Source organism: Cystoisospora suis (genome assembly GCF_002600585.1).
Source record: "Cystoisospora suis strain Wien I chromosome Unknown contig_1388, whole genome shotgun sequence".
Classification (NCBI taxonomy): Eukaryota; Apicomplexa; class Conoidasida; order Eucoccidiorida; family Sarcocystidae; genus Cystoisospora; species Cystoisospora suis.
This window is the reverse complement of record NW_027154188.1, coordinates 4,327-17,190: the sequence shown is the minus strand read 5'-3', so window position 1 is coordinate 17,190 and position 12,864 is coordinate 4,327. Positions and strand designations below refer to the sequence as shown.

The 12,864-nt window shown below is 54.2% G+C and overlaps 1 protein-coding gene across 1 annotated transcript; it reads right to left on the bottom strand.

Moving 5' to 3' along the window:
- CSUI_003186 (uncharacterized protein) lies at positions 1-11,201 on the bottom strand. The gene is made up of 9 exons (XM_068063384.1): positions 10,687-11,201; positions 9,959-9,964; positions 8,859-9,821; positions 8,177-8,329; positions 6,941-7,713; positions 6,371-6,461; positions 5,519-5,601; positions 2,463-4,955; positions 1-1,887 (listed from the first exon to the last, which is right to left on the bottom strand). Exons 3-9 carry the CDS (start codon positions 9,760-9,762, stop codon positions 1,663-1,665), a joined length of 4,722 nt encoding a protein of 1,573 aa, XP_067924640.1. The 5' UTR covers positions 9,763-9,821; positions 9,959-9,964; positions 10,687-11,201; the 3' UTR covers positions 1-1,662.
- Between the last annotated feature and the right edge of the window lie 1,663 nt (positions 11,202-12,864).

Sequence of the window (12,864 nt, the reverse complement as noted above, 5' to 3'; positions counted from 1 at the left end):
CGTCAGATTTCATCCAATAGACCAATCGGTCTATCGCTGGCCACGTGCGTACGGTCAAACGACGCACGAAGCCACTTGAACGGAAAGACTTCAGCATTCGGAGAGGCTTGCTGCGTCTACAAGCACACACAGCACTTATGCGCCTACATTAAGAGCACGCTTCGCCACCCTACGGACACCAGCTAATCATCCGCGAAGGTCGTGCTGCCCCGGCTCCGTCGTATCTTCCTGTCTGCCAAATGCAAACTCGGTGTTCAACCACAACAAGCCCTAAAGCTTCTTCTTGATGTGGGATCAGGCAACTACTCACGAGTTCACGCGACCCCCCGACCCCCTCCCCTCGCGAACTCGCGCAGCAGTCGTTCGCCAGAACGTGCGAACCCGACACTGCGCACCGGGCCCAGATCGACGGTACGGCGAGGACTGAATGCTGCTCCGTCAAAAAATATGTGGAAGTGGGCTCAACGTGTTCTGTTCCCTCCCATACCGTCCTAGCCCCGCCCCACAGCTGTACATGCAAGCCGTTCGACTGCGGCCTTAGCACATGTCTGCGGGCATGCGAGGAGCCAACTCATCATCCCAGAGGCAGGAGGGCATAAACAGAGAAGCTTTGATTCGACTATGAATTCACTGATACATCAAATGTAGTAGAACGTGAGCGACGGCCCCGCGGAGGTCACAAGCGGAGACGGCAAGTCAACCAACGCGGTGACGTGTCGCTCATTCAAAATACCGAACACAGTTTGGCCGTGCTCCAGTTCACCGCGAGAACCCCTGACTGGTGAAAGAGACACCGGTCCCGAAACCGGGACCTGGCTCCCTTGTATCACGTTAGGTGCATGTCCTGCAAGCGTCTCATGCCTGTTGGCCGCTCAAAGCTGCCAACCACCCACCACATGCAATGTGTAACTAGAGCGCTTGGTGAGCGTCTGTTTCTACTTAAACAGTCCCGCTTGAACTGGTCTTCAGTTCGAACGCGACTGTCTATCCAGCTACACCACGCATCCACTCGTGCTGCCACGTTCAACCTCGATCTCTCCCGAGTAGCGGACAGAACCCGGAGACGCGAGAAAAATACCTGGGACATGACCCTTAAGAAAAACCTCACCGTCGCCGGGGCATCATTGTCAAGCATTCATTTTACCGTTCGCAAGCAGTTATCCAGTTATATCGAGACATACGCAACACCCCTCTCATGGCCGTCGTTTCACAACCCAATCAAGAGTGATCAACAAGCTCGCCGCCGCTTCCCTGTCTAGGTTGTTGAACCGCGCGCAACTTTCGTTGCTGCTGTCCCGCCCTCGCAGTCCCTTTCCAGAATGCCGAGCTTCTGTGCTAAACGCCCAATAAGAGGGACCCAAAATAAAAAGACGCGACGCATCCACTGCGAGGTTCCACGTAAAGTAACGAAGAGCTTGCCCTTGTGATAAAATCCTGAAAAGTCCTTCAAGCATCTCTCATACACACAGGTAAGCAGAAATACTAATTCCTGGATGACGCATGTTAGCTAATGATCCCTATTACCACTGCAACATATGGAAAAGTGAAAGGAAAGTGTATGATAGTGAGGAAGAGGAGGAACTCCCCATGATGCTTACCCAGCTGATAAAACATCGCTTTCGACACTTCGTGAATCAGGTCCCCAACGATCCTCGCTCTCAATCACAACTGGCTACCAACAAGAGACTGGAGAATACTAGAAGCAGAGATGACATTCTCCCGAACTCCTGAGATTTCCAATCCCAGTACGCTCGTCTTCGCACCGTCCGATGAGGTTGCGCCACCGTCGGCATTTCGGGAGATGACTGAAACTTTCGTAGAAAAGGCACGGAGAAGGACAAGAAGAACCGCGAGACTGTCTCCTGACTCAGCCAGCGACGCAGGTACCTGGGACGCATGGACAGGTATAAAGAGAGATACATGTACAGACACAGACTTACATATAGAGAAATGTAAAGCATACCAGATCACCACACAGGAAAACGTCGGTCTAGCAGAAGGCACCCGTACATGAGAGAAAATACCTCTACACGTCGGTATGCATGGTCGGGGGAGACACAGAACGGCAATCACAAAGCGACGAACATACCGCTTACACACCAGAACAAGTAGAGCAAAACACACGAACATGAGCTGAATCACCCGTCAAGGATGACCGCGTAGCCTTGCCCTGTCATGATAAGAAGAGTATAGACAGAATTGACCTGGGTTAAACGGACGGCCTGACCAACAGGCTACGATGCGAAGAGAGTTCTCTCACACCATTCAGCAGAGCGAACACCCTGTTTCTACGCCCTCCAGAAAGGCCCCTGCAACACCGTCATGTACACCTCCTTGATTCACCGAAGAGGAAGCCACGCGCCTAACACAAAGAAGTGAGTGAACAACTTCGAGTGTTGAAGATTTCTTAACAATCAGAAGAAAAGACCGAATAACGGAAGTGCTGATCCGAGAGGACTTACGTCCATCCGCACACTGCACAATTCAGACGAGTCCGTGGTTTTCCCGTCCTGAGGTACAAACGCTTTCTTATTCCAGCGCTCCAATGCACTTCTGATCCATGATGGAAGCATGCTCTCCTTGCCGGTTCCGCTGTCTCCCTCTGGGATACATGCCGTAATACCGACGTCTTCTTTATCCTTTTGAACACTTTCCTCGACCACCATTTCACCTTTAGTTTGGTCGCCACCGTCTCCCCCTGAGGTGCCTACAGCCTCGGTAAAGTCTCCCGGGCTAAAGGAGAAATCCGGAGTGCCTCCGCGGTCCTCATTCAGTGACACAATGTTGTTCTGATCACCAGATGAGGGCAGGATCTGCTTTACACATCGTGCTAAATCCACAGCGGGGACGAGATCACTGAAGCCTGATACTGGAAGGCTGCTGCTGGAGACAAGGGCATCTGAAAAAAGACGCTGGGCTGACGGTATTTCGGCCAGTTGCTTCAAGTCGTCAAACTCACTACTGCTGCTGCTGCTGCCACCGATAGCCCCTCCTACACTTCTTCCCACGGGGTCACTGAATCTCCAGCATGACTGTGAGGGGGGTAGCTCGGCATCTGTACTTCGCGCGTTGCAGGCGAATGTCCCTGCAGCAGAAGGACCGAAAAGATCCGTAGCTCCCCAGTCCCGGTTTGGATCACTGGGCGACGCCTTCCGCGAGAAAAGGAGTGAAGAGCTCAGGCTGCCTTCTGTTTCTCGAGTTCCCTTGCTGAATGACGGCCTGTTTGTGGTGTGAGAGCACGGCGGCGGCACCTCGTTCACCCTTGGGGCACACATCTGCTGGTCTGACACCTGAAAACATGAATGGAGGGCTGTGCTGGAAGCGGTATTGGTATCCAGATTTCTCTCCGCCGCCCCAGACAACTCATCCGTCACGACCCCTGTCATTCTAGAAAAAGCAGATGTATTTGTCCCTGCCTTTGCTCGAGTGACGCTGCTCAATGCCAGTTGCCCTCTTTCTAAAAACGCCTGGCCCATGGCCCCATCGCTCTTTTCGTAGCCGTCGGCGTCCGGCTTGCTACTCCCGGGGCAAGCGGCGGAGCCCACTCCCTGAAGAACTCCATCTTGTTTCCTCAGAACAGTGAGAACACTATCGGCTACGTCAAGCGCGCTGCGTCCGGTCTGGTACCTGTTGGTCCCTTGTGTCTCAGCACCTCTGACCTCTTGAAAGAATTCGTTCGGAAGACGACTGCCGCCGTAGCTATGTGCGTTTTCTTGGGGTTCGACTCCTGCGCACGAGAATCCTGGTGGTGGGCAGCAAACTTCTCGCTGTCCGGCTGCATTGGCAGCGGAGGACAGTGACATACCAATCCCCTCAACCCCCGGAGAAGACTGCATTCTCCTATCTTGCAACAGCTGAGACAGCTGTATACTGTGCCTGGCGTTACCTCCTTCATCGGCGCTAACACAGCTGAGTTCTTTCCTATCATGGTCCTTGCTCATATCCTTTAGGCTAGCAACAGTCGAAACCTGGTGAGGGGGGTGAAATGTTCCGAACGGGTTCCACGGCAATGACTGATGGTGCTGTTCTTGCTTGACTTCCCCCTTCAAGCGGTCAACAGACGATCGCTGTTTAGCCGGGTGAAAAACAGGTGCCGACGGATCTAAACGAGTTGTCGACACCGCCCCCAGCGAATTTCCTCCCCGAGAATCCCGAGAAAGCAACGATGTCGAAACAGCCGCGCTATGTGCATCAAAAAAACTGCTCACGCTCCCCGAGGATGGATGTCTGAGAGAAGACTTGGAGGACAAATCCTGTGCAAACATCTGTGCTGCATTCCCCTTCGCCTTCTGGTTCGACTCCGGGCATTGCTGCACGTCAAGCACTGCCGCCTCTGCCATTGACGCCGAGCCAGAGAGACCCGCATGGGGGATATGCGGTGCAGGGCTAGTACTAATCGCCAAAGAGGCGTGCGAGGAAGCGTTTTCACACTCCACTAACTCCGGCGCTGTTCCTCCTCTCCGCGGCTGAGCCAGACCATGAGTCTGACGCGACACGCTCTCTGTTGACGCAGCAAGTCGGGATAACAAATCAAACAGTTCAGACGACTTCGAACTGCTTGAGGAAAGGGCAGCCCTCAGCAATCCCTCTAGGCCTGCTTCAACACCTGGTGCATTTTTTAACGCACTCAGCGACTCCAACGTACTAGAAGAGAAGGACCGAGTCGCCCCTGTCGCCGACGAGGACGCGAAGCTCCCAGATCGCGGAGGCAACGGCACTTGCGGAAACTGTCGATTCTTCGCCTGGAACGGAGTGTGGTGTGACGGCTGATGCGCATCCAGCGGGTAAGTAGGAAGAGGCCGGTACGGAGGTGGCGGCGGAACAACAGGTGATCTCTTGCCGTAATACAACTCCAGCGAAGTTGTCAGAGTTGCATCTTGTTGGTAGACAGGGAAAAGCTCTAAGACTGTCTGCTTCACATCCTCAGGTAACCCTATCACTTGCACTAGGCGTTCCTGAACGAGCGAATTTGGCAGCAACCACGACAGCACCCTAAACAAGACGCCCCGGAAAGTGCGTTTGTGACGCTCCCTGTCTACTCCGCCGGCATCACCACCTACCCCGCGATACGCTATGAGCCATTCTTTTCGAGTCACAAAACCCTTCCACGTTTGCCAGATTTTCGTCCATACGCCCTAAAAAGGGTGCGACTAAACAGACGCTCAAGAACCTCCAGGCGTTACTGAACAAATGCTAACTGCTTACAGCACGCTATATAACCCGTGTAGAGCATGGCAGGCGGGAAGTGGGACGCCTAAACTCGAATTGCAGCCCGCAGCTCAGTTCTTTCAGCTGCTGCAACTAGGATCACCCTTTGACTCTATGCTGTCACCTGTGAAGTGACTTCTTTTTAGTTCGTATGAGGTAGATTGACAAGAGGACAGACCTCACAGCCCAGGATGGCCCCACCCAACATGTGCCAACTCAGGAAACAACCACGGCGAGTGCTACATACATCTTAATGGTACTAGCGAAAACAGCAACTGAAGTCCGATGCATGATGCATCTGAGTGCCGACCTTCGCAACAGCGTCTCCCGCTTGCGCATGAAACCAGTCATTCTCCTCTGTGATCAGCACTTCCGTCCTCTTGCACTTGCCGCCTAACAACACCGACAAGAAGAAAAAAACAAGAGAGCCCCCCCTGCTACAGTTGGCATGATGGGCAACGGAAAGCTGGTTTCGCGAACGTACGGGAAAAAAGCAGAGCGACAGAACATCTGTCGAACAAACTGATCGCCCCTCACCGCTGCTGTTTACAACTAAGCAACTACCTTCCACTTGCATCCATGGGGATGTGTACACGCACACCTTGGGTACTAACGACCACCACTGCTACAGAGAGGCAGCCGCTCCTCAAGCTCGTGTGATGAATTCCTTTAGCACGCAGAACACCGTACTCTCGTGACCAAGAAACGCGCCAGCAACAGGAAGTCAGCAGGAGGCTCGATATGGGTGAAGCCTCGAAAGAACCGCACACACAGCTACACGCGCACCGAGGAGAACGCTCCCCCCTTCGTTGACGAGCTACCCTGGAACCCACTCGAAACAGTAAGGAGCGGCAAGAATCCGGGGCTAACCAGCAATCTGCAGTACTCAGCCAAAAACAATGCAGTATTCAGCGCCCCGGAAGTCCCGTCTAAGGGCGCTTCCTAGCAACCGCCTCATCCGTTGTGGTCCCTTCTTCACTGGTGCACCGACGCGTGCTGTCTCTAGTACCGCACCTATGAATATATGACACTCGTTACCGGCCGTGCCATGCCCCTGTGCACGCCTCAAACCCACCGATTGACACGCGCCTTCCCCAACGGATCCGCCCGCTCCAGGGCATCCTGCCAGTGGACACGCACGAGTCGAAACTTGGCTTCTTACCAGGAAACGTTGTATTGCTGTTACCACCTGCCACCACATGAGACTGCAGGAGACGAGCAGACGACTCCGGTATCACCAATTTGAAGCAGGTCTGACCATGAGTAGAAAAGAAACACACACACGAAGATGGTGGTTCGTCATCACGCCCAGGTAACTGGCGTGGAGCGGCTTGCCGTCTGAGGTTGGACCCGGCGTCTCGGAACACCTCACAACTGTAAAGTCACGGAGGTGTGTCATACGGGAATACAGTCGTTTCAAAACGTGATGCGGTTGGTTCTCTATACTACCCCAAACAAAGTGAGGAAATGCGAGTCAGAATGATTGCAAGCTCCTATGGTAAACTGTTTGATGGCAAAATGCGAAAGACCGGCAAATTCTATAAACATCTCTGACCAAGCCACACACAGCATCACTCCACTGTACGAGAGCGCATCTTCCAACAGCCGATCCACATCCACCCCCACATCAGCCGACGTTCTATTGAACTCCACGGCCCAGCTCGCTCCATCGGTCCGGTGATGAACACAGGGCTTCATTGTTCTCAGCCGGTACCTTGGCACAGTGTCTTACCTTCGGCTTGCTGATCTTCCTGCCGCTATCGAGTCTGCGCTCCTCTTCCTTGTGCATCGCCCTCTTCGTGGCAACATCTACTATTTCCTCCAACGCCTTGGCAATGCTCCCTTGAACCCCCACAGCAGCTGCAATTCTCTCTCCCAAAACAGGAAAAACTTCGCCTCGTTTGCTAACAGTGATACGCAATCCGGGCCCGTTTCGCTTCTGGAATTCGTCAATTCCTCCACCTTTCCTGCCTACAAGATACCCTGCCACGTCTTCTCCGAGAAGAAATTTACATACGCAGAGGCTGGAGGATCTACCCGCGACCGGGTTTATCGGTCCTTTGTTGTTTTTCAAGTGAGCCCTTCGTGCTGTCTGGCTCCCCGGAGCAACGCAGCTGTCTTCGGTACAGAACGTGATGGCGGATTCTTCGGAGACCCCGCTGCCGGGCAAACCATTCAGACTGATACTCAGTGGACGACTCTGTAGCCTGCCATTATGTTCCCCGCCTCCGCGCTCTGATGATGACGCTGAGATTTTCGGTAAGATACATTCCAAGGAAGTCCCGCAACCCAACGCAGCTGCAGCAAGCAACCTCGATGAGAAAGCGGAACTAGACGCCTCCGACACCCCACTCTCAGAGACGCTGACGCATTTCGCCACGTTTCCACTGCTACTCGCCGTGCTGCCGCTGATAGTTTGGTAAGCAAACGACCCCGCTTGAGACGGATGATCAAATTCCACACACGCGCTCGCGTGGTTCTTACTGTTAGCGAGTGTATTGTCACCTGCAGAGCGCAACCAAAGACGTGATAACCCACCGCTTTATGAAGTCACGTCGTGCAACACGCATCGGCACGGACGATTTGAATTCGGATTCCTGGAACACACTGCTGACAGCTCGGTCGTGCACAACAGCAGCACTGACGTTCTGAATCTCATCGCACGTGCACTTTTCAGCGGATGTAACAAAGCAATAGCGCCGTACTGGCTCTCCTGAGCTGCGCCGACTTGTTTTCAACCAAGTCCCAACCCTGACGATTATGAAACGGTAATGGGAAAAAGGTGCAGGTGACGTGGTTGTGGTGGACACCCAGGAAGTTCCCCCGCCTCTTCTTCACAACATCCGCTGGCTTCACGTAATGCCACTGGATGGTGTACGGTCACGGCGGTTCCCAGGCAATACTGTAAGCTACAGAAAGGAGAAACTTCCGAACTTCGGTGAACAACAGAACATCTAACAAGACTCACTAGCGCCATGCGTGGAAGTGAGTCCACTCCAGGAGAAATGGTCCTCGACCAGAGAGCAAGACGGTGGGTGGCAGAGATCCGGGCAGTTCGTGGCTTTGGCTACTGCGCTGGGCGTAGGCGGGCGCCACGTCGCGTGTGACGAAGCAGAGCTTTCTGAGAGGATCCCCAACATGACAAAATCAGGAATAGCATTCCTGTGCACCGCCGGACAGGGTAATTGTCAACTGACTTCTCCCACTCGAGACAGCGTGCTGGCCCCGCTGCCCCTCACGAACGAATCCACCAACAGACACGGACGAGCGGCTCCACACATGCATCCCCAGCGTGATCCAGACAACCCTTCTGGCGGTCGCACTGTACGTGAAGAAAGCATCAAAGGGCGTGAAAACTTGATACAAGTCACCAAGAGAAAACCGCTTTAGACACAAGCCGACTACACACACGTTTCGACAAGAGAAACCTCCGCCGCCTTCCCCCCACCTCGGGGGTGTGACGACTACCACCACCCGCGCGAATTGAGAACCCATGTGTAAAAAGGACAGAGGCGCCAAGACAGATAGTTGAATCGCCAAGTCTTCTGTCATCATCGTTCTACACGCCTTGCACTATTTCGTCCGACTAACTATTAGACGCATAAAAGAGACATACCAAAAACGTAAAAAACGTAAGAAGAGAATGGTACCTGTGTGCACGCCGGGCAAAGCCTCGCTCATTTGCGAAGAAGAAAGAGCCGCGTGCTGCCCTGCACCAGCGTGACCATCTCCGCATAAGTTTTGCACAACTTGAGATGGCACTGGTGACTGGAGGTGTCCCGGCAACTCCAGCAAATTTTGCGCGAAGTCTTCGGGTCCTGCTCCCTTCTGAGAACTATCGGCATCATTGCGAAGCATCATGGACAGGTTATCCTCTCTCTTCAAGAGACTTCGACAGTTGGCTGGAGTGTTTGCACTATCTGTTACATTTGATGCTCCCCCGGAGGGTAGTGGCCCGTATGCGGTATTCAACTCTTCATCATCCGCCTGAAGTTTTCCTCCACGCGATGTATACCGCGTCGCGGCTTTGGTCCCCAGTCGTCTCCTGGTGTCCTTCCTTCGCGACCCACATCGACTATTGTTGCCAGTGCCACTGGGAAATACACCCGACCCCGAGGCGTCGCCTTCGAAGGAGTCGCTCCTGGCAGTTACAACCGCACCTGGATACTGATTATGGACACCGGACAATTTCTTTCCCAGTTGTTTCTCAGGTGCGTTCGAAGCCTGCACTTGCACGCACTTGTCAAGAACGCGCGACATACAAGAGTCATCTAAATGCAGAGGTATGTCTCGTCTCTTATGAGTTATCCCCTTCTTCGACACCGAGCCCGTCACCTCTTCCTGAGCCTGCTCCTTCGCCCGATGTGGAGACGATTCTCTACCTGTCACAGCGACAGCAGAAGAGGTTTTCTTCCCTCCCTTTGCCGGTGACTTCTGGACTGACTTCCTTCGTCGGGTCCGTTCTCTCAGAGCTCCAGCGGATTGAGATGAATCGCCCTCCGGTGTCCCGGGAGCAAAAGAATTGACACTGACGGGCGTTACTGATTTCGGCATGATCTCGGCATGTGCAATACTAGGAGTCTCCGTTAGAAGCCGGGTCCCGCCGGGAGAGCCTGTGAAAACGCAGAATCCTGACCACTGCTTCTTGGGTAAAAGGGGAAAGGGTCAGCAACTGAACTCCCTTCAGACATGGACGGCAACGACGAAACAAAAGCAGAGACCACTTCGTTTGAGATGTGCTTCCCTTCACGAACATCTTCTAAGCTTGGTTCTCCTTGCTGCAATTAGCCAGATAACTGGCCTTTCCACAGCTACAGGGTTAGATACAAGTGCCGAGACTTCCTGCGGCCCGTGAAGGTAGCAACGCTCGTAACCAACCACGCAAAAGCAATGTCGGTTCTTGACGACCAACACAACGTTTCGTTCTCGCGAAAACAACAAAATACTCCCACGCCCCAGATTCACGCCAAGACAGCTGCGCGTTCCTGACCCCTGACTTCGCTACAGGTCTAAGTGTCCGACCGCAGCTGGCAGCGAGGTTGCCAACAAACTGCCACGGTCCATGAGAAAAAGGCGGTCAAGAAGTGGCAGAACTTGAAGTGGAAATCAGTTTCCAGAAACAAAAATTTACGTGGCGGCGCGTCCAGGTACGGAAAGGTATGCGGCCTGCAAACCCAGTTACGGTCCGAGAAGCGCTTTTCCGCCCGCATGAACACTGTACAGTCCAGTCAAGCTTTTTTACAAGGCAACACTCTCCACGTCCGCCGCCACTACGACGGATTCTATCTTCCGTTGCTGGCAAAAAGAGCAATTCGCTTTGGCTGATCCAGGTCCACGGAGCCACACGAACAACGAGCTAAGTCGCAGGCTCTGTCTCCTTACAACTCTCCTTCCTTTAGTCACCTGACCGAAAGGACGTCACGGAAAACGGTAACAACGCGGTCCTTTACCGCCGCCTCGACCGGTCGGCTGTCTTACGTGAAAGCACTGCCACTAAGCCTCTCCTGAAGGCTCAGAAGAGCAGCGAGGGACGTTTCCTCGCTAAGTGAAATGCTATTCCTGACACCGGGGGAACCCAGAGACGAGTACCACGCTTCCTCACGAAACAAGGCGCCGTCTCCAGTGGCTGACGCGGACGCAGCTCGGAAGGGCATTGCTTAAAATGCTCCTCGTACGCGAAAGACACAGGGACTCCTGGAAAGTGGAACGGACTTCAGGCCAGCAGGCGAATCCCCGCAAAGAGGGGGTAGAGGTCAGCCACTTGCTCTTCTGCCAGACGCGGCACACACTGGGGAGCGAGAACGTCGCATCGCCAATGAAGGAACGAATCGGCCACTGACACGTTTGCCATAGCCGACTGAAAAGAAATTTCGTCTCAACAGACTGACCACGCCGGCTTCATCTGCCCCGGGGCGAGCGTTCCGTCAGTCGCCTGTTATAGAAGCTATTTCCGATAGACTAGCAGCGCGATAGTCTGTCAGGCCACGCGGTTGTCGCGCAGCTCATCCCCCTCATCCCACAGGGTTGGCCGTCAGGGGTGACGGGACCGAGCGGCGCCGCTCATGACGAGTCCAAACGGCCACTGTCGAGCTGAGTGAGGATGCTTAAGCTCTTGTTGCAGACATCTCGCGAAGGAACGCTCAAAATTGCGCACGATCATAGGCCCTCGTTCTGTCCGCACTAGAGACGGTGGGTAAGGGCCTGACACGGTTTCCTGGGGAGCGTGGCGACTAGCGCCTTGTACTGAGCTGGGTGCTTACGGCCATATCACGCTTTGTCAGCGCGCAGTCTAAGTCTCTGCGTTCTCCAGTCACGGCACGTTGCGTCCATCGCTGACAGTCCCGGCGGAACTGCCTCTGTCACACGAAGAGTCTGTTACCCGCTCGAGGGATACTCCTCTTCGGCTGCAGATGTGTTTGCGAGTCAGAGCTCTGTGCGCCCCGCGTACTACCCCCTCTGGAAATGCGTCCTGTGTAAGCCGGGACGGAGCCAGGCAGACTTTCTGCAGACCTGCATGGCACTAGTCCGTGGTGTAGTGCCGACACAGATCAGGTCACCACACGTGATCGTTGGGAATCCGTTTCCGTGTGCAGAACACCGGGTCTCATCGCAGGAGAGCAACAAGAAAGGACAAGTTCTCCCGTTCTTCACAGTATCTCCGTGAAACTCCAGTTCACGGAGTAACCGAGGTAGGCGTGGGCGCCTCCGCGCCCAACACAATCAGCAACAGCCGCGGTTCGCCCGTTTTTCCTGATTGCTGCGGACGGAACACTTGGCGTCCGTCGTAACGACGTGCAGTCACACACGCAGAGTAGATAGGTAACACGTAAGCGAGCTGACTCATTCCTTCTTTACAGAGGAGAATAATTTGTGTTCCTCTCCTGTTCTTCCTCCGAAACGCTGCAAACCAGCACTCCCCATTGGACGAGATGCGTTCTCTTTGCCGTCTCCCCAGCGGTGTGGCCGCTCAACCCTATGGCAGTTGCTCCGCTGCCGCGGAAGGCCTCACACACCGCCGGGCTCTCTCGTTACTTGTCGCTGCCATAACATCCACCCCTTGTTGAGTAAGCGTGGCCTCTACGCTTTGGTCGATAAAATGTTGCTGCTGACGCCGCGCGTCACCTGCCCTCGCCCGACGAGAGGCAACCGGACGCAGTTGATACTCAGACCCATGCACGAGAGATTCTGTGCAGGGTTCCTTGGCTGTCCGTATAGCCAGCCTGTCCGTGCTCATTCTTGAGCAGGTGTTGCCCTCTTCTCTCCCTACGTCCTCTAACAGTAAGCGGGGCAGCGTAGGCTCTGCTGGCTCGTCATCCGGGAAGTCCAACAGCTTAAGTTGAGTCCGGGTGACCTGATGTTCCTCATTGGTGGCAACATCCCGGACCCGGTACGTAATTCCATTCGCGTAGCGTTCGANNTCGACGGCCACCCACGGACCCGCATACTTTGAAGTGAACTTCGCCGGGCAAACGGCCTTCTCATGTGGAGAGACCTTGATTGCAACAACTGATCCCACAGGGACTTCAGACCCATCTTTATCGGTCAGCTCTTTTCTCCTCGCGTCTTCTCTCATTCGTGCTTCGTGAGTTGCAACATGCGCACGCCATAGACAATGCAACCACATCTTAGACGTCGCATCTAGACGGGGTTCGTCCA

What these genes read in the sequence shown, in the direction of transcription:
- CSUI_003186 (XM_068063384.1), bottom strand. Translation starts at nt 9,762, where the DNA reads ATGCCGAAATCAGTAACGCCCGTCAGTGTCAATTCTTTTGCTCCCGGG. An exon ending in GGAAGATCAGCAAGCCGAAG is followed by an intron (nt 6,462 to 6,940) that starts GTAAGACACTGT and finishes ACTCATGGTCAG; the next exon opens with ACCTGCTTCAAATTGGTGAT. An exon ending in TGTGCAGTGTGCGGATGGAC is followed by an intron (nt 1,888 to 2,462) that starts GTAAGTCCTCTC and finishes CATGCGTCCCAG; the next exon opens with GTACCTGCGTCGCTGGCTGA.